This window comes from Monodelphis domestica, chromosome 7, assembly GCF_027887165.1.
Source record: "Monodelphis domestica isolate mMonDom1 chromosome 7, mMonDom1.pri, whole genome shotgun sequence".
Lineage (NCBI taxonomy): Eukaryota > Metazoa > Chordata > Mammalia > Didelphimorphia > Didelphidae > Monodelphis > Monodelphis domestica.
The window spans coordinates 213,204,031-213,231,042 of NC_077233.1; the positions used below are offsets into that span (position 1 = coordinate 213,204,031).

At 35.5% G+C, this 27,012-nt stretch overlaps 1 protein-coding gene across 1 annotated transcript; it reads left to right on the top strand.

Annotated features, from left to right (window-relative positions):
• On the top strand, positions 1 to 26,679 carry LOC100010783 (cytochrome P450 3A4-like). Its single transcript, XM_056806464.1, has 13 exons — positions 1 to 256; positions 3,467 to 3,560; positions 5,304 to 5,356; positions 11,550 to 11,649; positions 12,784 to 12,897; positions 13,343 to 13,431; positions 16,151 to 16,299; positions 16,851 to 16,978; positions 18,453 to 18,525; positions 20,788 to 20,948; positions 22,950 to 23,176; positions 25,038 to 25,200; positions 26,121 to 26,679. The coding sequence occupies exons 1-13, from the start codon at positions 180 to 182 to the stop codon at positions 26,214 to 26,216; spliced, it is 1,524 nt and encodes a 507-aa protein (XP_056662442.1). The 5' UTR covers positions 1 to 179; the 3' UTR covers positions 26,217 to 26,679.
• The last annotated feature ends 333 nt before the right edge of the window (positions 26,680 to 27,012 follow it).

A 27,012-nucleotide genomic window follows, 5' to 3' on the forward strand; every position in this document is an offset into this window, starting at 1 on the left:
GAGTCATAAAACTTCCTGCTGGATCATAATTTCATTGGCCACCCTTTAACTCCACCCCTTGATTTACAGCTTATATATTCCTTTCGAAATTTGTTAGGAATAGCACTTGGAGTGAGGTAGTAAGAACTAAGACTGAAGGAAATTGGAAAGAGAAAGAAATAAAAAGCTGCCTGGAGAGTATGACAATGAATATCATTCCAAGTTTGAGTGCTGGAACCTGGACACTCATCGTTCTCTTTCTGACTCTCCTGTATCTGTAAGTGAGAACATGCTTTCCTTTTCCTGCTCACAATTTTTCAGGGGATTAGACCATTGGCACTGTGACTGTCATAGGACTTTCCACAGTGACTGGTCTCTAATTGCTTCTATTCTTTGCATAATGAATATAAGAATATGTTTGTTATTTAAGCTTTTTATTAACTGAAATTGTGGACCTTTAAAATACATATAAATGAATTTATATAGTTTATGAGAAAAAATACCAAGGGAAAGTTATAAACTTCTTGATCATAACCTCTTTTGTCTTTCCCCAAAAGAATAAGCTTTGAGAATATTCCTTTTTTAGTAGTGAAGTGATTTAAAGAAAACTTCTTCAGGAAACCTGAGTATATATTATTTGACTTTTTCATTTTATCTTTCTAATTTTGCTCCCTATTATTTTATTTTTTAGAGTTTAAATGATATTTCCTCACCTTCAAAAACTACAGCTTATTTGCTAATACTCATTCTGATCACAACAGTGTAGTATTTGCTATAAATCATGTAGGGATTTTGTAATATATATATACATATGTATATATATATTTATTCTTTCTTTTCCCCCTTTGAAGACTTTGAAGTGGAGGTGGGGCACTCAAAAAAGAGAGCTTTATTGTTCTGTTCCATCAATACCTTTTAACCAATTACTATACTGGAATAGTAAGGACCTAGAAAAAGTTAGAGTTCTACATTAGGGTAGAAGGTTTTCTATACAAAAAACTGTAAGTTAAATTGTCTAGTGCTGCAATACCCACCAGCTGATGAGACTCAAGGTCCTGTATTTGAAGGAGGACTGCTGGAGATCCAAATGAAGGTATTGCCTCCCTTCTCTTCAAATCTGAACACTTTCTTTGCTGCCTGTATTTTCTTTAAGGCTTCTGATTATTGTAAAGGTTATGTTGCATAACATATAAGTTTTTGTTTATGGGTCTTTGTTTAATCCCTGTTTATTCTCTTCATTAGAAAAGAATTTGGTAAACATTTCTTTTCCCTTTTTTTCCTGCAGTATACAAATCATACTAATTTAGCAAGATAGTAGAAGCAAATATTCATATCCTTCTTGTGTATCAACATTTTCAAAATCCCCTGTAAGTGATTAGAAGGAATTTGGATCTAATTCTCTAATTGTTTACAAAAACTAACAAGTTTGGAACAAGTGAAGTTGTTTTTGAGCAAGGAGATACTTTAATGCTATCTAATATCCAAGTTTCTTTCTTAGAGCAATCAAATGACTCCAGAAGATGACAGATCTGAGAAAATGTCAACATTATGTATTATGGGATCCTTTTACATTCATGCCAAAATAATAGCAACATTTGTAGCTTAGGAGGCACCTGGAAACTAGAATAATAATGGACTTTCAGAGTGAGAGGACCTAAATTCAAATCTATTCTGTGATGCTCATTTACCTATGTGACCTTGGCCCAGGATTTTAATTAGTGAGTCAGAACTGCCAGTGTGTACTGATTTGAGCCACTGCTGGTTGTGAGTAATGAGGCACTACATGGCTTATAGGAGCATAGCATATGAGACCTAATGTAAAAATGGATTTGAACTCTGGACTTCAATCCCCAAAAGCCTTTGCTCCACTTCCGCAGAATGCTTTGTAATCTCACTGAATTCTCAGGTGGGCCGAGATCGAGAAGGGATTTAACCTGATTGCAAAGGCTTTTGTGGGCTTTTAGACTTCTGTTTTGGAGCAGACGTGGCTCTTCCATGATGTGAGATTATCTTGTCTAGGCCTCTCTGGCCTAGGCATGTGTTTCTTATCCTGTATTTTCTTTAATCCTTAATCTTTAATAAACCTCATAAAAATATAATACTCCTTAAAGAGAGAAACTAATTTCTACCTGCCTCAGTTTCCTAAATTTTCATCTTTATACTAAGAAGGATGTTGGGGATTATTCTACCATAACCACCCCCCATAGCCGATGCGTAAGTCCACTGGGCATTAGATGTTTTCTTGATTTGAACCCATTGCTTTGTTGATAGTATTTGCATTAGAGTGTTCATTTAAAGTCTATCCTCTGTCATGTCCCCTCAACCTCTGTATTCAGGCAGTTGCTTTTTCTCGGTGTTTCCACTCCCATAGTTTATCCTTTGCTTATGAATGGTGTTTTTTTTTCTCCTGGATCCCTGAAATTTGTTCAGGGACATTACACCGCCCCTAATGGAGAAGTCCATTACGTTCGATTATACCACAGTGTATTAGTCTCTGTGTACAATGTTCTCTCTTAACCGGAAGTCGATTTACAGTCTTAGTACACTGACTTAGTTTACTTCACCAAAGCTTAGACAGAATTTTCTATGGGATAATAAATCACAGATAAATATATAACCATCTAGCCAAGTTTCTCACAGAATTCCTGCATCAGTAATTTCTTAGAAAAACATACAGTATTTGGGGAAAGGAGGGGTTGAGTTCTCATGCTGAGGAGCAAGCTATGTGTCTAGTTGTTTCTAAGTTATGGCTGTGATTTTACTGCAGTCCACTCTCACTACTGGGGCTACAGGAGATGTGAGGAAAAGTGTTCATAATTCTTCCTGTACATAAGGTACTAACAATAAGAGGTGACATATCTTTGGTCTTTGGCCTTTGGCCTTTGGGTGGATCATGAAGTGGAGTGGAATATATTGGAACCTGGGATTATGGTATTTGGCACTCAGATTCTAAAGATTAGTGCTCTCTTGTCTGAGTCACTGGAGTTGGGTTGGGTCCTGGAGACCTTAAACAGGGTTTAAGTTGTGGAATTCATATTCGGAGCTATCTTGATAGTATAAAAATTGACCTTGGACTGGATCTAGACCAGCAAGAGAGACTTGGTCCTAGTCACAGCAAAACAGAGTGAAGGTTAATAATGATGGAGTGAGTCCACACAAATAGGGAATACGTTCCAACAGCAATGCTAATGGTTTCCTTGAGGCTTGCAAAAATGACTACACCTAATGTGTTGCCCCAATCCTTACTGGCTCTGAGGTGGGACATTAAGGAATCTCAGGAAGGCCTTGTAATATCTCAGATGTTTGTATGAGCCATGAAGAATCTCTGGAAGTGACCCTTTGGCATCTGGATCTGAGTAAACCAAGCCTTGCCTCAAGATATTTTATGCTTCAACCCATTCTGATTAATGATAGGTGGACCATGCCATTTATGTGATTGGTCTTTGCCTTGACTCTAATGCCTTTGTATTTTTACTTTACCTTATAGATATGGGACCAGTACACACAAGTTATTTAAGAACTTAGGAATTCCAGGACCGACACCTCTTCCTTTCTTTGGCACTGTTCTTGCCTATCGCAAAGTGAGTATCTATGAGCTCTCCTTTCCTCTTTCTGGATGGTAGAAAGAGCATTTGCTCTACCCTTAAGAGATTTGGATATGAATACCACTTTTGATATTTATTAAGTATGAACTTTGGCAAATCAATATTTTTCCAAGGCTTCGGTTTCCTCATTTGTAAAATCAGACATTTTGACTCTCAGCTCAATGTCTAGAAACTGTGGATTCTATTCTTTTCTTTTTTATTATACACTTCACCACTATCATCTATAAAAAATATTTCATTAAACAAATACATTAAAAGTGATGTGCAAACCCATGGACTCTACATTATTTATAATTTGTTTTAAAATTTCGAAATTATATTTGTATGCTAATATAAACATCCTCTGCTTTTGAATTCCCTTTGGATTTATTTTACTTGGATACTTTTTTCTCCTGATTTTGTGGTTGCTATTTTTAAAATGTAATCACGGTATGTATTATTCTTATTCTCTTTTTTTCTCTTCATATATTTCCAATATTTGCCATTTCTAATAACAATACAATCAATTACATTAAAATATCACAATCCATTCAGCTGTTTCTACCATTTATTACATTTGTGCTACTACCAGTAATTTTGAAATAAGACATTTCTGATTCTTAATAAGACTTCAGATTTCCCCAAGATAAGCTACCATGGACTTGTTCTTCAGTTTAATGGGTTGGAATGTGTAGTAGTATACAGAATTTTTTTTTAATTGGAAAAAGGGCTTTTGTAACAAGTGTAAGGAACTGAATGTTTTACACCAAATTCTGTTTGAGTGGCTGTTAGTGCTATTAACTTTCTCTAGAAGATTTACTTAATGGTGCAAAGAGTTGGCTGATCTAGAGCAACCAATCAACTCTTCTGTGCTTTGGTTTACTAATTACTTCATCAAGTTATTGTGAGAATCAAATGAGAAACATAAAACTATAAAAATGGATTGCAATAGGTTCAGAAATTGTAAGATACTGTCAAAACAAAAGGGGCTTGTAAAAGGATCTCCTCATAGTTATAGTATCAATAACTATTCAATGAACATTGTAAAGCTTCTACTGTGAATGATACACTATGCTAAGCACTAAATCAATGGTTCTTAACATGAGAAATCCAAAATTTTTGAAAACTCTTTTAATAAAATTTGTTTCTTTTAAATGCTGTGTATTTTATGATTTAAAAAATATCATTTTAGGAAGGGGTCCATAGGCTTTCCACACCACTGAAAAGGCCCATAACACTCAAAAGGTTAGGAACACATGCTCTAGGGGAAATACAAAGAAAAAAATTCATGGTAGATAACATTGAAGACCCTATTGTCCAGAATAGACAATGACATGTATTGAGGTAATTGTAATATAAATGAAAATATAGTAAGAGCATTTCTGCATGGAGTGTTTTGATGTAACATTCAAGTTTTTATTAAGTCCTAAATGAATGAAATAATCCCTCCTTTATAGAGGCTATCATAGCACATGGAAAAGGCATTAGTCAAGAGAGCTAGGATCCTAGAGAAATTGCTTTCTGCTGGAGGGATCAGGAAAGTCTTCATAGGATTGACCACATTTGTCTTGGGTCAGATGTCAATAAGTAGAAGTCGGTCTAAGCAATATACACTCCAGTCAAAATGGAGAGCATAACAAGAGTAGTAAAATAACATTTAATTCATATTTAACTTCCTAATATAAGATATGATTAATTATTAAGAATTCATTAAAATATCTGATTTAAAATTTTTTTCAGGGTTTTGCAGATTTTGACTACGGATGTTTTAAAAAATATGGGAAAACTTGGGGGTGAGTATTCTAAGTAATCTTCCTATTTTAATGGGCAGTCATCAAATACCTCCCTGATATAGTTCAAATCAATTTGTGAAAGTAGATTATTAGTATTAGAAAATTATTTAAAGCCACAGAATCATAGGCCAGTCTTGTAGCATCTTAAAAGATTCATATAATAAGATGTTATACCAAATCATATATTCTATACATACTCCATGTTTTAGTTCAGTGATATGATAATGTGTATTTTGAAGATAGAAAGAACCGCATTAAGTACCTACCATGCAATGCAGATATAAAGACAGAACTGAGAGAACCTGCCCTGAAGAAGCTTCCAGTCTATTGTACAATTCAACATGTAAAGAGAATAATAAAAAATAGATAATAGCAATAAAAATGATCATTAAAAGGATAACACATAGGCTGATGAGGGCAACCACTATTTCTCTTGAACTTAATTTTTCTTCAAAAGACTATTCTCTACTTTACTCAATTTACTATCTGAACCCTCATTAATTCTGATTCATAAGTTTGGACTCAATGCATTTATGATAATTTATATTTAATAAATATTATTCTTACTGACTATGAAGAATTAAATAACAGTATCATTTTAAGGAATGTTAGAAATTTTGTGTGATTCATGCATATATAATATGCAACTACAATTACATAATATCACATTAACTAGTCTCACTTGAACTTCCACAAGTAATCAAAATCCTATCCAAATCATAGCTCTTGGGCACCAAACAAATATTTCACTTTTCCAAGTTATCCATCCTACCTAAACTCCATAACAGAAAATATAACTAAATAGTGATGAAAATTAATAAACACCAGAACATGGCTTCTATAAATTTTGAGCTACTGAGAGACCACAAACACACTCAGATTCCATGGAAAGTAGAAACCTTCATTGGAATTATACCTGAACAAATATACCTTGGTGCATATTTAGGTTTAACACATGTTTGAAAGGTTGGATGTATAGGGGAGCACATGTGAACAAGACATATATGTAAAGGATCACCTCATGTCAGGAAAGGTTCATGACTGCTGATGTCCTTTGTTGGAGTCATTGTACTACTCTATTAGACTTCTTCTCCAATCATCTTTTAACGTGCTTTCTCTCTTTGTGTTACATCTCAGTTGTTTTGGAATACCATGATTCAGAATTTTAAATTCTATGTTAAACTCTCATGGGGGTCATCTATTGCCTGGTTCCGGGCACCTCTTATATTTTCTTTATAATTATCATCATCCAGTCTCTCCAGGCTAGGTGCATACCTGCAGTGCTTAGCCCTGAATACTTCCCCTTATTCTAATCATTCCAATTATTTCCCATGATCACTCCAACCTAATTTTTCCATCATGTATTTATTGCTCTGTGCTCTGAAGAACCCTCATGTTATCTAACCAACTTCCCTTTCCAGCAGCTTGGTATTTACTTCCTTGCTTTAATAGAAATCTGAACCTCCCCTGAAAATACCATATCTCTTACGATGCTTTTTTCTCTGTCTTATCCTCTCTCCTCCCCCTACTCTTGGGGCTACGAGATGAGAAAGTCATATTCCTTAATCACTACTGTTTTTTCCAGATCACTCTTCCTACCCTATCCCCCTATACTTTTTCCTTTTGAAATCCTTGTAACCTCTTTGTCCTGACCTCTCACCATTCTAGTTAGTGTGATATGTTCACATTCAAGATATTTTCCCAGCTTTTTAAAACATCCTTACCTTCTGTCTTAGAATAGACACCGAGTGTTGGTTCCAAGGCAGAAGAGCAGTAAGGGCAACACAACTGAGTTTAAGTCATTTGCACCGTCACCCATATAGGAAGTGTCTGAGGGCAGATTTGAATACAAGATCTCTGCTCTCTAGGCCTGGATCCATTGACCCATCCAGCTCCCCCTCTTTCCCAACTTTTTCAACATTTTGAAACCTAGTTAACCATCTTCTTCTCTTCTCACCCTATGATCCTGAAATCAAAAGAGTATTTTAGTTTAAAGTCTGACCATGCAACTTCTCAATCTACTGTTTCTCAGAGTTCCTTCTCCCATCCCTAGTCAACATGTTCACTTTTTAAAAGGAATAATCTCACAAATACTTGAATATAAAATTGAAATTCCAGAATTTAACCACTAATTTATTTTCCTTCATCTGTCCCACTCACACTAAATCTGGTAGCAAACCCTCTTATTGTATATGGTGGTCCTTGATGTATTCCTATTTTCTTTCTGCTATCTCCCTTTATGTTGTATTTGCCTCAATTATTGGCCTTTATCCTATTGTTTGCTACTTTAATGCTTTTCTCCTTATTCTTTTAGTATGCCTCAAACTCTTTTCCTACACTTCTCCCAACATGTAAATCCTCCTATAATGAATTCCAATAATGATTTTCTCTACTTCTGTTACAGGGCAACAATATTCATAGAGAAATTGGGTTGATTTCACCCCCACATTCATGATATATCATTTTATCTAGGCCCTTGCTGCTGCCTATTACATTTCTTGTTCTTTCCCTTAAGTATGCCTTGCCTCATTCCTCACTTTAATTTTAGCAACATTTTTTTCCTTTTCCACTAGGTACCAACTGTAACCTGATACAACCCCCAAACATAGCTAAGTAGTCTTACACTAACTAGGACCCTTAACTTGCCCTTCCTTTATTCAAAATATTCTACCATATTGCTCTTTATATATCCCCTTTGCCTCCAGTAGAGAAGTTGAAATAATTCCTCTCGCTGTAACCTCCATCCCAAACGTTTTATACATACTTCAGGCCCATTCTTCAGTGGCTATCCTTTTATCTCTCTTCCATGTTCATTTTCTCTTTTACCATTGGCTCTTTACTATCCATTTTCATGCAAATAATCAGTTGGCCAAGTGCCATGTGTTAAGGTCTACTATGTGCCGGCTATAAATTTCTATTGCAAGGAAAATTGCATGTCCCTTTCAAATATGGCCAGTTTACATGCATCCAAAATTCAGGCCTTCAACCTGACTATTTTAGAGTGTCCAACTACTACTTTTTTACTTCTCTTTCATAGGCAAATTGTTAGAAAATACTTTCTGCTCCCAATTCATAATTGTTTTCTTCAACCCTTTTGAAATTAGATTTTAATCTCAATTATCTCCTGAGATGCTTTCCCCAATCTTCAATACCTTCAATATCATCTACTACACTGGCCTTTGTTTAGTCCTCCTTGACCTCCTCATACCATATTTGCTGATCACCTCCTTCTACTGAAAGATCTTCCCCTTTCCTTGGCTTCAGAGAAGTCAAACTCTGATAGTTGTTTTTTTTACCTTTCTAAATGTTGCTTCCCTGTATCCTGTAGTGACTTTCCTCATTCATGTTCCTTGAATACAAAACTTCATGATAGAGATTAGAACAAACTATGTAATTTTAGAAGTTGTCTGAAGAAATGTGGGATTTGTCTGAATGTGAGTTAATGAGATCACTAAGAGAATAGATTTATATGGATAGACCCAGAAATTCTTGAGAATACCCATGTTTAGGAGGTGGGAAGTTCAGGATGATCCAGATCAAAAAGTGATGGTCAGAAAGGTAGGTGAACCAAAGGAGCAATAGTATATAATCTAAGGAATGAGAGTATATCTAGGAGGACAGTTTGCCTCATAAAGTCATTGTTGCAGAAAAGTCACATAGAATGATGAAAAAGAAAAAAACCATCCTAGATAACAGTTAAATAAGCATTAGAAGCCTACATAGAAAGAGGTTTAGATAGAGTTATGGTGTCAGAAGCCAAGTTACCAATGTTTCAGCAATGAGCAGAAAGGAAAGAAAGGGAGGAAACAAATATCAGCAACTTTCTAGGAGTTTTGCTGAGAAAGAGAAGAGCAATTGAGTATCATAGTTCCAACCACTGGCAATGTCAAGGGAAGTGTGCTTGTATTTCTCTTTTTTCTTTTCTTTTCTTTCCTTTCCTTTCCTTTTCTTTTCCTTTCCTTTCCTTTCCTTTCTTTTCTTTTCTTTTCTTTTCTTTTCTTTTCTTTTCTTTCCTTTCCTTTTCTTCTCTTCTCTTCTCTTCTCTTTTTCTTTTCTTTTCTTTTCTTTTCTTTTCTTTTCTTTCCTTTCCTTTCCTTTTCTTTTCTTTTCTTTTCTTTTCTTTTCTTTTCTTTTCTTTTCTTTTCTTTTCTTTTCTTTTCTTTTCTTTTCTTTTCTTTTCTTTTCTTTTCTTTTCTTTTCTTTTCTTTTCTTTTCTTTTCTTTTCTTTTCTTTTCTTTTCTTTTCCTTTCCTTTCCTTTCCTTTCCTTTCCTTTCCTTTCCTTTCCTTTCCTTTCCTTTCCTTTCCTTTCCTTTCCTTTCCTTTCCTTTCCTTTCCTTTCCTTTCCTTTCCTTTCCTTTTCTTTCCTCTTCTCTTCTCTTCTCTTCTCTTCTCTTCTCTTCTCTTCTCTTCTCTTCAGTTCTTTTCTTTTCTTTTCTTTTCTCCTCATTGTGTCTGTACTCTTCCTCTTTGGCACTTGTTCCATTCTCTAAGTTCTACTACTTTTCTTTTCCAAAATAACTCCTTAATATCTTTCCAAACGATCCATTTTCTGCACAGCAAACCTTCATTTCCTGCTCTCTACAGGATATTTTCTCCTACATATTCTAGTCAACTTCAATGTACCACAAAGTGACCTAAGTTGTGTATTATTCCCCTGGCCCTATTCCATTTGAGTTCTGTATTTCTTCTTGCACAATCATCTATGGTAGAGGTGTTGAACTCAAAGAGTTCCTGCAGCTGAATATTGATTCAGACATTCACAAATTAACAACTCTATTGTATTTTCATTATTTTGCTAAGCAATTTCCATTTTCATTTTAATTTGTTTTCAAGGAATTTTGAAGCTTTTGGTAAATCATCTGTGAATCTGACACCTATAATTTCCATGGTTTTCAATTTTCATAACTTTGAGGATTATATTCAACTCCTTGTACTCTCTCATCTTAACAACTCTTAAGTCTCTTCTATTCCTTTTGCCATTACTATCAACAGTAGTAAAAGTTGTTATGATTATTCATATAAACTATTATTGGGACCCTTGAAAGAATTCTTCCTGGCTTCACTTTCCCTCCTACCTGGGCCAGTAAAAAAAATTAATTAAAAAACTGTTTATTTTAAAAATGTATTCTAAAAACCTTTATGTTCACAAAACTGTCCTCTCCAGGACACCCGTTGAGAAGGCATACAATATAACATCAATTTTACTTGCTAAGTTATAGGAAACATATTTCCACATTAGCATGTTGCAAAAAAAGCAAGTTTTCTCTCTGGAAGTAGAGAGTATTTTTCATCATGGATGGTCCCTTTGTTATTTTCTTTTTTAAATCCTTTTCATTTTTTATTTTTATTTTTTTAAAAAACTCTTATCTTGAATCTCAATCCACTGAACCACCCAGCTGCCCCCTTTTAATCCTTTTTTTTTAACCTCTTACCTTCCATCTTGGAATCAATACTGTGTACTGGTTCTAAGACAGAAGAGGGATAAGGGCTAGGCAATGGACTCAAATGACTTGCCCAGGATCACACAGTTAGGAAGTGTCTGAGACCACATTTGAACCCAGGACCTCCCGCATCTAGTCTTGGCACTCAAACCACGGAAGCACCTAGCTGCCCCCATCTTTGTTACTTTCTTGTAGCATTTGGTTCATTCTTCATACTATTGCTAGAATGATCTTTCTTATGCATAAACCTGCTTGTGTCTATTCTTTCTCACAAAAGTATCCACTGTTTCCCTATGCTGAGTATAATTCAAAAACTACTGCCAGATAGTCACATGCCTCACTTTGATTTATATTTCTCTGATATTAACAGTAATAGCAGCAAAGATAAAAATAGGAAAAGTCTACTTTTTCAGTTTTCAAAGCTCTTTTTACATTCTCTTATTTTATTTTCACAACAACCTTCTAAGGTGGATGGCATTATTATCCTCATTTTTCAGAAACTGAGTTTGAGAGATGTTTATGACTTGTATGCAGTGAAGAGCTAGGAAGTGTCTGAAGCAGGATTCTAATTTAAGTTAAGGATTTCATGAATATTCACTGATAATTTATATTTTGGATTCTTGGTTCAGTCCTACATCTTAAAGAAAACATAAAGGAACAGTGAGCTTATCAGTGTCAATATATAGTCTCAACTCTATTTCAAACAGTCTAACTTGCTGACTGATATAATTTGTTCCATTTGGGGATGTAGGTTTTTTGATGGCAGACAAGCTGTGTTGGCCATCATGGACCCAGAGACAATCAAAACAGTGCTGGTAAAAGAGTGCTATTCTGTCTTCACCAATCGTCGGGTAAGTGACAGTGCAATCATAATACTGACAGCTATGTGGAAAGCTCTCTAAGCATGTTAAGAGTCACATCATTTTTACACTATCTACAAACAGCTTCAATGTTGATATTCTCATAGAAGACAAGGCAAGCAAGAGAGTCTAGCTAAAGGTCATTGAGCTTGAGGGGGAGAAAGAAGGCAGTTTTTTTTATAGGTGATTTATTTCAGCCCCAAAACGTTGGTAGTGGCAATACCTCCCAACCACCACCTAGATTTGCTTCTAATCTTTCTCCCAGGACCATTACTAAAGGGAAAGATCATTGTGGAGAATGGGTCTTTCTTCTTCATCTCCATGGGCAATAATTGTTAACAGCTGCCTCCAACAGAGAGCTAGGCAAAGGAGACAGTCTTGGAAATACCTCTAAGGCTCCTTTCCTGCTTTTGGCCAAGCCCTCCCAGTCATGCTGGTGGACTAAAAAATCCTATGGAGGAGGTGCTAACCATCCATAACAATTATTGAACAATTACCTCACTGGTAATGCAGAATAGCTGAAGCAATAGCTTACATGAGAAAGAGACAGGAAGTAAGATGTCCCATAATGCCATTATCACCATCACCACCATCTTCACCACCACTTCACCTGTGAGAGACAGCCTAGGTGGACATAGTACGCAAAGTTTTTTGGAATAGCATTGCTTGCACCTCTATACCCCCAGCCTTTTCCTGGGAAGCAATTTCTGTTTCAAAGAAGTCTGAAAACTATTCCAATAGAGTTTTGAGTTTTGATACCCAGAGAAGAGGATTGATGCAACTAAAGTAAATGGGCTATAAAAAGTCAGCTAACAAACTAGAGATTTTTATAAAGAATTAGTTCAGAGGTAGCTAATTGGCTAAATGGATAGAGAGTAAGTCCTGGCAATGAGAGGTCCTGGGTTCAAATCTGAACTCAGATACTTCCTAACTGTGTGACCCTTAGCAATTCCCTTAACTCCACTTGCCTATCCCTTACCACTATCTGCCTTGGAATTGATCAGTTCCAAGACAGAAGGAAAGAGGTTTGAAAAATTCATTCAATATACTGGAAAGTGCAATGGACTTTTAATTTTGGTTCTACTTAATGTGTAAGTGGTATTGCCTTTTACCTTTTTCTCCTAGATGTTTGGTCTAGCAGGGATTTTGGAGAAGGCCATCTCAATTGCTGAAGATGAGCAATGGAAGAGGATCCGGACAGTGCTGTCTCCAACATTTACAAGTGGAAAACTTAAGGAGGTAAAGCAGTCAACACTGGTCATTCTAAAAAACTAAGTCTAGATGGAAGCAAGAAACTTCCAATGATTTTTTCCTCAGATAAAGTCTAATGAATAGGTCAATAAATGTGATGGTGGAATAAGGGAATATTTTGCTTTCTATTTTTTATAATAAAATGGAGAGAACATTATCTCTGGAGTTAAAATAACCTTATCTTTATTTGAATGAGATCTTTGAAATCAATAATTGTCAAATCACTTAACCACTCCAACTTTCTCATCTTTAAAATGAAGTAATTTGACTACATGGCTCTTAAAGTCTATTCCTACCTTAGTTCTATGATTCTATATATTTTAAAAGAGAAATGCAAATTCATGAAATTTCATCATGCTTTTTCTGACTTAGGAAATCTGGTTTATTCCTAAACTTGGTTTTCCACATATAATTATTGTGATTTGGTATTTAGATGTTTCCTATCATAAACCAATATGGAGATGTCTTAGTGAAGAACATGAAGAAAGAAGCAGAGAAAAGCAAGCCTGTAACTATGAAAGAGTAAGTATGGGGATAAAAACTGTAGGAATCTGAGGAGCATAAAACCACCAAAGATCCACCCTTAGAGCAGTTAGACTTGAGACCCCAAGAGGCAAAAGAGTGCAGACCTTGGGTATGGAGATAGTTCAGAGAAAGGCTACAAAGAGAAGAAGCTCCAGAGTCTGGAGAGTTGGCATCAGGCAAAAACCTCATTTCTTAGTTCCATACACAGAGATCCTGCCCTCCTCACTCGAACTTCTGCCTGGAAAGAGATGGAAAAACCAGGATAGTGATGGCAGACAATACACAGGAAAAACAACTTTCCATCACAAAGAAGAAGAAGAGGAAAGCTTTGACTCTGCAAAAAATTTTTGGAGGAAAAATCCAAACTACAGAGGAAATAGCAGAAGAAGTCACACAGACAAATGCATCCAAACCTTCCAAAAATGGAAATTGTCCACAAGCTCTTGAAGAATTTAAATTGGAGCTTATGAAATAGATGGAAGAATATTGGCAAGAAAAATGGGAAATAATTAAAAAAGAAAATAACAATTTAAAAGAGAGGAGCTCCCAATTGGAGAAAGAAGCCCAGAAATCAAATGAAATGATAAATAAGAGAACAAAATTAAACAGCTGGAAGCCATGAAAAGCAGGATAGATGAAATAAAAATAAAATCAAAAGATTATGGTGGAAAATAAAAGATTATAGAGGAAAACCAGTCTTTAAAGACCAGAATTGGGAATTAGAATCCAATGAACTCACAAAACAGCAAGAATAAATAAAGCAAAATAAAAAAAATTGACAAAATAGAAGGAAACATGGAATATCTCACTGAGAAGATGACTGACCAAGAAAACAGGTCGCAGAGAGACAATTTGAGAATCATTGGTCTACCTGAGAACCCAGAAATAAACAGGAACCTTGACATCATATTACAAGAAATTATCCAAGAAAACTGCCCTGATATTCTTGACCAAGGGGCAAAATAGACACTGAAAGAGTTCATAGAATACCCTCTATACTAAATCCTCAAAAGCCAACCCCCAGGAATGTAATTGCCAAATTCAAGAGTTTTCAAGCTAAGGAGAAAATTTCACAAGAAACCAAAGAGGGACGAATCAGATATCAAGGAGCACCAATCAGGATTACACAAGATCTGTCAGTTTCCACATTAAAGGACCACAAGGCTTGGAATATGATAATTAGAAAGGCAAGAGAATTGGGTCTTCAACCAAGAATCATCTACCTATCAAAACTGACTATGTACTTCCAGGGGAAAGTATGGGCATTTAACAAAATAGAAGATTCCCAAGTATTTGTAAAGAAAAGATCAGAACTAAGTGGAAAGTGTGATATCCAAACAAAAAATCAAGAGAAACATGTAAACATGAATAAGAAAGAGAGGGAAAAGGAAAAATGTTTTTTATTTCAATTTTCTTCTTTAAGGGCTTCAAGAAGATAAAATTATTTATATTAATATACAGAAAAATGTTATTTTTAAGTCTCGTCTGAAAAATCTCAAAAATTAAATTCACTATTATATTAATTAGAAGAATCATTCATAGGTAGAGACTGGGGTAATAAGTAGTCTAAAAAAGTGCAAAAAAAGAAAAAAGGGAGGGTGCATAGAAGATGGCACAAAGAGAAACTTGAAAGAATAAGATAAATAGGATAATCTATATTACACAAAGAGGAAGAGAGTGGTAATAGGTAATACTTAAACCTTACTCTCAGTGAAATCAGTTCTGAGAGGGAAGAGCATCTAGATCCATTGGGGTTTTGAATTCTATCTTACCTTACAGGGAAAGTGAGAAGGGAAAAACAAAGAGGGGGGAGTGGGGCAGGGAGTACAAAAAGGGAGTGAAATGGGGAGGGAACTTTACAGACCTTAGGCTATGAGAGTGGGCTGGGGGGAGGGGAAGGAAAGAACATGATTTTTGTAATCCTGGAAAATACTCAAAATTAATAAATTAAATAAAAATTTTTAAACAAGTTACAAAAATTCTTCAAAGTGACTAATGGCTTCTTGTACATTTATAAAACATTCCACACACTTTTGGAGTGATGTCTGGGTTGGTTTTGTTCTATCTTCCTTGGGGAGTTTGGTGTTTTTAAATTTCAGACTTCATGCTGGCCATTTACAAAACATTGATACTCTAAATTTTATCTTTTTGATATTGATTTATGTATGTATAATAGATTCTTGAGACTCAGAAATATTTTTGCATTTTTCTCATACCTCCTGTATTTTTCTAACAGCTAAGGAACAGGTAGTGATAACAGTGATCAGCATTGTTATGCTTTTTGTTCCTTGTTTATGTAATCAATAATACATTCATTCATTCACTCATGCATTCACTCATGAAATATTTTTGGATTTTAATGTAATTGCTGTGAGGGAATAATTACTTAATTGATGCCACTGACCATGTTCAACTTTTTTCTCAAACTGCTCTGTGAGCTTGAGCATAGAGCATAGTTTAGAAACCTGACCCTCAGGTCAGACCACATTAAAATATAGCTGAGATATATGCAACTAAATAAAAAAGAAAATATTGTGAATAATATTAATATATGGTTTTTTATTTCAGTTTCTAGCCCAAAAGTATTGTTTTAAACAATCTAGTGACATCAATATCTACTGTTTGTCACTACCAACTTAGAGTCATACTTCATGTCTTTGCTTGAAGATGAAAGATGAAATGTCTGTTATAAGTCTTTTTTTTCTTCTATCCTCAGGATCTTTGGGGCATACAGCATGGATGTAATCACCAGTACTTCCTTTGGAATACATGTTGATTCCTTGAATAATCAGAATGATCCCTTTGTTAGAGAAATCAGAAAGCTAATTAGATTCAGTTTTCTGGACCCACTCATTCTTTCAATAAGTAAGTTGGTTCTTCTTTATAGAGATTATTAATTAAAAAGTCAGTACCCTGAAATTCCTGAAGATGACTCAAAAACTGGATCACAGGTTTACAGATGGATGGTAACATAAAAGTCAACAAATATTATCCATTTGTTTAACAGAATAAGAAACTGATACATAGAAGTTAGAACACAATCTCAAGAATCCTGGGAGTTGACTTCCTTAACTACTCTCTATCTGTTAGAGAAGGAGGGATTTCAGAAAGCAACTGCCCTAAATACTTAGGGGAAATACTTGCTGATTCGGTCTATGCTAGCTAGCTGAACTGTTACCCTAGACAACCAGAGATGGCACAAGATATCTGATCTTGGAGATTCCCTGCTACTGTAGGACTTTTCATTGATCCCCATCAATTCTCATGAAACTTGATGTCCTTTAAGAAAAGAAATTAAAGCACATTGTAATTTGTTTCTCTGTTACCATCTCTTCACCTATGCTACAAATAAGGTTATTGCATCTCTCATAAAAATCCTTCAGTTTAATTCGAATTTTTTTGTTTTTTTTCTTCAGCAATTTTCCCATTCCTTATTCCTTTGTTTAAGAAATTGGATATAACTGTATTTCCAAAAGAAGCTACAGATTTCCTAGCTAAATCTATTATAAAAATAAAAGAGGAACGAACGAAATCTACAGAGAAGGCAAGTAGACCTCTTCAATGTTTAGAAGAAGAATATGTGTACAATGTCAATGGTTGAGTTTTTAATACTCTGTAAAACAAGCTAAACTGGTGCTCCATTTCACTTGATATTCATGCTTATTCAATAGAACTTTTGTTCAATTTGGCTTCTCAAATATTTTAATGTAATTTCTGTAACATGAAGCAATGTCTAACTCTTTGATCATATGCTTTTATTATTTAATATTTTTCAGAGTTTGTGATCTGTGTTTCTGGGCATACAAAGAGAGAAAAGACCCTATCTCATTTCTAAGTTAGTTACAGGCTCATAGATTGGATAAGATACATACTCAATTATATACTGCCAATTAGAAAATAACACATAACCTAAATCCAAGAAGAGACTACTCTTTTTTTATTTATATACTATCCAAAACATGACTTGACACACATACTGAAGATTATTCAGGAATAGGCAAAAAACATAACTGTGCCAGTAACTTTTTTTTTCAAAATTCTGCTTTTGGGATCTGGGCCCAAACAAAAATATTTAAATTTTATATCATAGTTCCTACTTGAATAATTTTTGTGTGTGGAATTCCTATGGCTTTTAATTCTTTTTTAAAAACTCTTACCTTCTGTCTTGGAATACTGTGCATTGATTCCAAGGCAGAAGAGTGGTAAGGGCTAGGCAATAGGGGTTAAGTGACTTGCCCAGGGTCATACAGCGGGGAAGTATCTGAGGTCAGATTTGAACCTAGAACCTCCCATCTCTAGGCCTTGCTCTCAATCCACTGAGCTACCCAGCTACCCAGCTACCCCCCATGACTTTTAATTCTTGAAGGCTGTGCTACAACAGTTCAACTTCTTGTCAACCCTCACTATCTAAAAAGTCTTCAAGCGTGGGTATGTTGGTTTGTTGTATGTATGCTGATCTAGGAACTAATACAGCTGATTTTGAAGAAACATGTTCATTGGTTGGGACAGTGAGAACAATTTCTTTGACTGCAGTGATGCTGAAAAACAATCCATGACATTCTTATAAGATTGTGATCAGTGTGTCCATATAAGTCATATTTTACACCACTGAAGAGTTATCTTTATGTCTTTTCATTAGACTTAAAAGAATTCATTTCTTCAAGTCCTTATTATTTTCTTTTAAATTCCTTAGCATCTACAGAGCCATCTAAACTTCTAGAATCTGATTTTAAGGCCTTATTTTGTTCATTTGAGGTACAGGCTCTTTGGGTCTATGAAATTTTTGGTGGAAATCCCTGTGGGTGGAATTTTTAACACTGTCATTGAGCTAAATCCACAATGTGACTTCTGATGATTTAGATCTTCAGTTGTCTATTCTGTTTTTTTCAGTATATGTACTGCCGAAGCAAGCACTGAGTTGTCTATTCTGTAAGAGGATGTTAACTTTCTGTGTCTGTAGCTAAGAGCTGTATTCTCAAGTGTTCTTTCAGAATTAGTGTTTTGTATTATTTTTTCAGCATCGGGTAGATTTCCTTCAACTTATGATGGATTCCCAGACTTCTAAAAATTCAGAGTCACACTCTCAAAAAGGTAATTTGGGAATAAGGGTGCTCACCATTTGGAATCTTGAAACCACTATTTGTGATAATTGAAAATTTCCAATTTGCTTAGATAACATACAAAATGGCAATAACAGCAACAAGATGATAATGACAAAATGATGTTTTGACGTTTTAAAATGGCAGAGCACATTATATATAATACTTCATTTGGTCTCCATAACAATTCTGTGAACTTGTCATAATATTTCCAGTTTAGAGATGAGGACACTAAGGCTGAAAGAGTTTAAGTAATTTCCAGATCACAGCTAGTAAATCTTTAAGGTAGAATTTGAACCCATATCTAACTCCAATTCTCTCTGATATCAGTTTGCCATCTTAGAAACATAGCCTGACATCTGAAGAATGAGCCAGATGGAGACAATTTCCAAATATATATTAGAATTAATGATGGTCAAGTTAGTCTGAAGCCTGGATGGTGACTCTAAAGTCTCTTTTTTATGTTATACCTAGGACAGGCATTGGGCATGTTGGAGTGGGAAAAATACAATTTTTTTTTGAGAAAGATAATCTGTTCTTTTTACTCCTAAGAACTTTTGTGACTTTCTGTATAGCACTTTACTTTTCTGAAATTTCTTGTTTTAGGCAAAACAATCAGGGTATTGGGCTAAATGATTGTTAAGATCTTTTTTGTTCTAAATCCTATTATTTTACTTTATCCCATGGCCTTCACTTGAGTTGGTGAACCTATGGTAAAACGCCAGAGCAGACTGCTCCTTTCTCCATGCAAGCCTGAGGCCATTTCTTACCTCACCACCCCTCTGCCCAGCACCCTAAGGGGAAAACTTCCTTCTCCTGTCTGGGGTAAGGCAGGTGCCTCACATGTGGCATAAGGGTTGCATTTTGGGCACTCAGTCTCTAAAAGGTTCACCATAACTGACCTAGACCATGGTCCTTTGTGCTCATCTAGAAAAGAAAAGGAAAGGTTGATCTGAGATACAAGTTTCTCTTGCAATATAAAAATTGTCAGGAAACTTCTGAAATAGTTTTAATGAGCACTATTCTCATTTTAACCATTGATATGATTTAATCACTTCTTTTGTACCTAAGCATTCTTTCAAGAAATCGGCCTTAGGAAGGCAGTAGATTTTAGTGGAAGGGAAACTGGAATTGTGAGTCAGAGGCCTGTGTCTTAGTCTCTGCTTTATCCAGAAGTGTGTCCTTACTTCTCTGAGCCTCAACTGACATCTGAAAAATGGTGAGAAGCATTCTTGCACTACCAATCTCACAGACTTGTTATGATGGGCCATTGAAAGAATATATGTTAATTATAAATACCAGGAACTGGCAAATGTAATCAATGTTTAACATTACTCTCTGGACCCCTTCCCTTCATGAAACTCATCAGAGATCATATGTAGTGCAGAAAATGGAAAGATTGTGGTTTCTCAAATTTGAAGACTTAGGTTCGATTCATAGCTCTGACACCTATGAGTGTTTGGGAAATTCACTTGGCCTTTTTGTACTTCAGTCTAATGAAATGAAAAATCAAGGTATTGGAAAGTATAGATCTCTGAGTTCCCTTCCAGCTCTAGGTCTATCATCTTCCTTCAAACATCTCTCTTTCATATCTTCTTTTCACCATCAACAACCACCCTATAGCAATCATTTATCCAGTCTCCCCTGATTTATTTTTTTTTAAATCCTTTCCTTCTGCCTTTGAATCATTCCTGTGTATTGGTTCCAAGGTATAAAAGCAGCAAGGGCTAGGCAGTGGAGGTTATATGACTTGTCTAAGGCCACACAGGCAGGCTGTGTCTGAGACCAGATTTGAAACCAAGACCTTCTGTACCTAGGCCTGGCTCCCAAGCCCCTGAGCCACCTAGTGGCCCCCTCTGCCCTGAACTTTTGCTATAGAATTCTAATATGTCTGTCTTATGATATCATATGTTAGAAAGAAGAGAGAATTCTCCAAAATGAATTGTCAATTTTATTACACCCAGAAACAAGAACTGAGGATGAGGTATGTGTATGGAAAAAACAGATACTGGAGACATGAAAGAATAGATACAGAAAAAAACTCCAACAACCCCGATTATGTAATCTTTTCCCCTGCCCTGTGGGGATAAATTTGATGGGAGAATTCTCATCATATTAACTTATTAAAGTCCTTTATTATATATGGAGTAGATTCAGGTAGTAGCCTTTACTAAGTTTTTGTGATTTGATTGAATGATATAATAAAAGAATGATGACTTACTTCATCTAAATATCTCCCTTGCCTCTATTTCAGATCTGAGTGATGAAGAAATTCTGGCTCAATCCATCATTTTTATTTTTGCTGGCTATGAAACCACCAGCTCTGTCCTTTCCTTCCTTTTTTATCATTTGGCTACCAATCCTAAAATCCAGGAGAAACTTCAGAAGGAGATAGATGCATTTCTGCCCAACAAGGTGAGAAGATGAGAACAGAACTATTTTCACTGAACTCTTAACTTAGTACCTATTCATTCACTTACCTCATCTTCTAAGAGAAGTTTTGTCAGAATCACTGTGTATTTGCTGACTGTGTATTTGCCCATTATTGGGGCATGACTATGGTTTGAGAAAGCAAAGGTGTGTTGGGACACAAGTGGTTTACATGAAGTTATCCTCACAGAGAATGCAATATTTCAGAAACCAGCATGAGTCCTAAGCAAAATTCTAAAAAAAGCCAATTCGTCCTCTATTCACACAGCCACTTCATAGTCCTCCCATTACTTAGCATTCATTCTCATTTCTTCTGATACGAATTGTCTCTATGGCTTTGGGCCTCTCTACTAATAACCTACACTATTTCCCCTTCCTTCTTTTCATATTATCTTTCCCTGTTCCTTGCTTGCCCTCCACTCCTCTACTTGCTTTGGTTATCCTTTTCTCAGAATCTCATTCATACTCTTATATGACTGATAACAAGAGATATAAACTCATGCAGAAGGCAAAATGTCTCATGTGTAGACACTTGAGTTTGTTTATACCAAATAACTTTTTTTGACATACCAGGATTACCTTGGACCAATCATGACTTTAGGAATACTCAAACAGTTATTTCCTTATTTAGTTAGACTATAGCCTTGAGAAGATATTGAAATAGTCCATTTACTTTTTTCATTTTTTAAAAAATTGAACCCTTATTTTCCATCTTGGAGTCAATACTGTATATTGGCTCCAAAGCAGAAGAGTGGTAAGGGCTATTAAATGGGGTTCAAGTGACTTGCCCAGTGTCACACAACTGGGAAGTGTTTGAGGCCAGATTTGAACCTAGGACCTCCCATCTCTAGGCCTGGCTCTCAATCCACTGAGCTACCCAGCTGTCCCCAAAATAGTCCATTCAAACAGTGATGGGTGATAAAAGCTACAGTGGAATGGAGGGTAGATCAATTCCTAAAAGTGTCCTTATAGGTCTCATTGGCCATCTAGTAAAACAAACATCAACCTTTATTACTGTCCTGAGAAATACCTAAGCCCATGAGAAAACGGGGACCTCTTTGTTTCATCTTTGTTTGGGACCAGATCTTTTTTGAATGTTACTCTTTTTCTTTATTTTGCAGATTGCCAGGATGTAGATGAGTGATAATTACTAATGTTAATTACTCTGTATGCTGCCCCAAGCCCTGTAACATTCTCTAAGCTATTCAGAAATGTCAGAATAGTAAAATATGATCATCAAGTAGATAACTGCCTATATTATCTTTTGTGAAAAACACTGGGAAATCTGCCCCATCATCCATGTATCTCTTCTAAATTCTATCATCGCCAATGCATCACTTTGGGTCTTTTCCTGTAGATATAAAATGTTAAGCTGCTATCAAACAGTACTATAATATTCCAACATTCATGGTGAGCTAAGAGTGTTAGGACCTCTAGAGTCCAGATAGAAGGTAGTCATTTAGAGAAGCATAGGCAGAGATGCTAAGAAATGGATGCTGAATACTAGTGAAGGGTAAGAAGGGGTCTTCTCAAGTTTCATGTGAATCAAAAATAAACTTGATTGAAGTAATTTTGTCTCCCATTCTACCCTATATTTCATAGTTTTTCTAGTTTGTTCTAAGAAGACTGGAAAGAAACCAGAGAAGAAAAAGTTCCATCTTAATATTTCTTTTTACTGAGGTTTAAGAATTTTGTCAGAAGCTTAAAAGGGCTCATTTTCTTGAAAATATTTATATAGATACAAATCTCACTGTGCCAGACTTTACAATTTTTGAATAATTTCATGAGCACATTGGTAACTACAGTGACATCCGACATTCCATAGGTTCAATATAGTAAAAAATATTTTTATTATTTTCCTCTAAAAGAGAGTACTGTCACATTTGTTGACCAGGCTGACAATGGAGTTGGTAATAGATGATGCATGTGAAGGCTAGATGTGATATATCTCCTTACTATGCATAAATGTCTTTGTTCTCTTCCCAGGAAGCTGTCACCTATGATGCCCTGGTACAGATGGAATACCTAGACATGGTGATCAATGAAAATCTCAGGCTGTACCCCATAGCGGGTAGGATTGAAAGGGTTGCTAAGAAAACTGTGGAGCTCAATGGCTTGACAATTCCTAAGGGAACGGTGGTGATGGCTCCTCCCTATGTCCTTCATCGTGACCCAGAATACTGGCCAGAACCAGAAGAGTTTCGTCCTGAAAGGTACTCACTTATTTTTAAACAGAGGAAGAGCTGCTTAGTATTTTCTGTTGAAGTGGTTTAGAGAGAATACTGACCTGAGAGAGAGGATCAGGGTTTCAATCTTGGTTGTGTTTCTTGCTTAGCTTGCTGACTGTGAGCCTCTTCAAATCTCACAACAATATGCATAATGCCTAGTGTGGCTCTTTCAATAGCTTTGATACAGCACCTTTAGGCATTATTTTCCATATTTTATGACTGAAGGAACTAAACCATATATATAGAATAAGTGATTTGGACTTAGCTATATAATTAAGAAGTGTCAGAAGTGGGTTTTGAACCCTGATCATTGTTAGAGGTTCTTTCAGCTCTAAATCCTATAATCTTTGCCTCTTTTATTTATCTAGTCTATAGGATGTGATGAATGTAACCATGTGTATTTTCATGAATTACTTCTTTGTAGATGTTTTTAAACCTTAATGGTGACTAAATGTTTTAGGGAGTATCAAACAGAGGATATATTTTTTCACTCAGTCAGGAGGACCTGAATTCAAAACTCACTTCTGATACTTCTTAGTTATTTGACTAAATGCACACACTATCCTACTCTACACAAAGATTCTTTGAAACATTTTCATCCCTTCTCAAACCTCCCATTGCTTCCCCTCTCCCAATTCCCTCAATTGAGTACTTTCCCTTATATATTTAGTGAAAAAGTTAGGCCATTCACAGTGAGCTCTTTCTTCTCTCCTTGTCCTCATCTCCCACCTCTCAAATGAGTTCTGCCACTAGCCTCTCCTTTATGCTTATGTAGAATAATCAAATAACCTTCCTTTTACCAAAGGAAAGCCCCCCCCCCCATCTGTTCAAATGATCCCATTACATCCCATCTCTTCCAGTAGATTGTGCCTTCTATCCTCATTCTTTCACTTATTTTCAATCATTCTCTATTTACTGAATCATTTCTTACTTCCTATAAATATTCCCATGTTTCTTTTATTCTGAATAAACTACTTGATTCTTCCTTCTCTGTTAATGTCCTTTATCTCTTCTGTTTTATGTAGCTAAAACCCCCAGAAGGTTAACAATACAATGGAAAGTTAAAAAAATTATTTCTAACTTCTCCTTTCATTATCAACGTCATTTTCATTATCAATATCTTCTGATTATAAAATTATTGATAATATTTTAAAATTTGTTTATTTGTGTCTGACTCTTTGTGAGCCCATTTGAAGTTTTCTTAACTAGGATACGGGAGTGGTTTGCCCTTTCATTCTCCAGATCATCATACAATGAGGAAACTACTGACTTCTCTTGCTTCCTTTAGTTCCAACTGAAATCCTACCCTGTAAAGGAAGTCTTCTGCAATTCTTTTTTTTAAACCTTCACCTTCAGTCTTTGAGTAAATACTGTGTATTGGCTCCAAGGCAGAAGAGTGGTAAGGGCTAGGCAATGGGGGTCAAGTGACTTGCCCAGGGTCACACAGCTGGGAAGTGTCTGAGGACAGATTTGAACCTAGGACCTCCTGTCTCTAGGCCTGGCTCTCAATCCACTGAGCTACCCAGCTGCCCCCTCTGCAATTGCTTTTAGTTGTGTGCCTTTCTCCTGATAATTGTTTCCTATTTATCCCATACATAGCTTGCATTATAGATATTCTCTATGTATTTCTTCTTCCCTTATATTGTAAGATCCATGTCCTTGAGGACGAGGAATGTTTATCACCCTTTTTAAAAATATCACTACACTTAGTATAATGCCTGGAGCATAGAAAACACTAAACTCATGTTTATTGGTTGGTTGATTGATTCATATATTTGTTTCATTTTTCTTCTGACAAGTCTTACATCTTTTTTTATACTATGCTTCTCCTTTCATTAAAAAAAAGGTTCAGTAAGGAAAACAAGGAGAGCATCAACCCCTATGTGTACCTGCCCTTTGGTGCTGGACCTCGAAACTGCATTGGGATGAGATTTGCACTTATGAGTATGAAAGTTGCTGTTAGCCGACTCCTGCAGGAATTCTCCTTCAGACCTTGTAAAGAGACACAGGTGAGGAGTCACATCCTTTGTTTTAATGCTTAAAATTTTTTTTCATCTTAATAAAATGTCTTATGCCACATGAATAAATTTAATTTAACAGCATTTGCTTATTATTATATGCCTATTTATTGTAAGCAAGGTATTCAGTCAATCTCTAATTTTTTTAAACCCTTCCCTTCCATCTTAGAATCAATACTATGTATTGGTTTCAAGGCCAAAGAGTGGTAAGGGGATAGGCAGTGGGGGTTAAGTGACTTGCCCAGGGCCACACAGCTGTGAAGTTTCTGAGGCCAGATTTGAACCTAAGACCTCCCAGCTGTAGGCCTGACTCTCAATCCACTGAGCCACCCAGCTGCCTTTGAATCTATAATTATTAATATAAAACATACAGAGGGCCAAGATCTGAACAATGAAGTTACTGGCTTCAGAATTAATTTGATTTAACTGTAATAACAATAACAGCAATAATGACAAAATACTATTGATAGCAAACAATATAGTTTTGAAGACCAAAATATAGCAGATCCTCTTAATTTCTCTCATTTATAAGGAAAAAAATGTAATGTTAAATGTCTGGGAGTTAATAATATCTCTTAATTTCACCAAAATTCTTGATTCTATCCTAGAGCAGAATAGTATTAATAGAACATGACTACATAATTTGTATATATATATATATATATATATATATATATTTAGAGAGAGATTATCCATTTTGTGACTGTCTCTGAAATCAATTGTATGTCAACTTTCTATTCCAATCATATCAATCTATCATTGCTATTTATGACATTCTAGCTGGTTTATCTCCATTTTTATAATCTTCTTTCATATACTCTGATATCATAAGCCTTTATAACCACTTCTGTTTCTCTCGTTTGACATTGACAATTTGTCAAACTCTAAATAAATGTTCTTAATTATTGCAGATTCCCCTGAAGTTGAGCAATCAGCCACTCCTTACACCTACTGTACCTATCGTTCTGCAAGCTGAATTAAGGAATAAGAAAGGAAATCAACACTAGAAATCTTCCATCTCACTTTGCTTATCTACAATCATCTCTTGAATTCCTCTACTATATTCCAAGAACAGAATATCCCTGGACTTCAAAAGCAACTTAATTTATCATATGAACAAAACAAAGAAATTGAAATGAGGTTTTTTTTTTTAACTTCAGGGGATTAATGGATATTGCAGATGGCCTTTTGGAGATCTCCATATCTGAGAAAAATTGTAAAATACTTAGTGTTGTCATGTCACCTATGTTGATTTAACTGATCATGTTCCAAAAGAACTAAATCCCAACATACTAGTACCACTTGATATTACTAGATTGTACTGATTAATAGAGAACACCATGCATTGAGAAGCTGTTGAAACAGCTTGTGACTCTTATATTCACACTGAATGTTATAATAGTGTGTGGTGGCATATTTCTTATTTTTAATATTCTGCATTAAAGACTTTTGCTGCTACAAATCATTAAAGACATGCCTGGAAACTCCTTTGTTGATATCTAGTATACCTTAGAATTATATTAATATCATTTAGTTGCATGGTCAATGTGTTGGTTTTTTTATCTTAATTATTTTTGTTAGTCAACTGATCAGAATATTGATACAGAAATCTGGGTTAACTACAGATATCTTGGCAAAGTGGACTAAATAGTTCAGTTATTTCTTTTTTCTTTTTCTATTCCTTTCATAAACATTTGAATATTAATCCTGACAAAAGCTTTGGGCTGTCAAGGGTTAGGTTCAGTCTCAGGGGCTCTTCACAAGGGACACTCTTTTGGTCATGTCCCACTGAAGCTTTTACCC

Excerpts from the sequence above, each read along its gene's own strand:
- LOC100010783 (XM_056806464.1), top strand. The coding sequence starts at position 180 with ATGACAATGAATATCATTCCAAGTTTGAGTGCTGGAACCTGGACACTC. Across the intron at positions 11,650-12,783 it reads CTGTCTTCACCAATCGTCGG|ATGTTTGGTCTAGCAGGGAT; the intron begins GTAAGTGACAGT and ends TTTTTCTCCTAG. Across the intron at positions 16,300-16,850 it reads CCCACTCATTCTTTCAATAA|CAATTTTCCCATTCCTTATT; the intron begins GTAAGTTGGTTC and ends TTTTTTCTTCAG.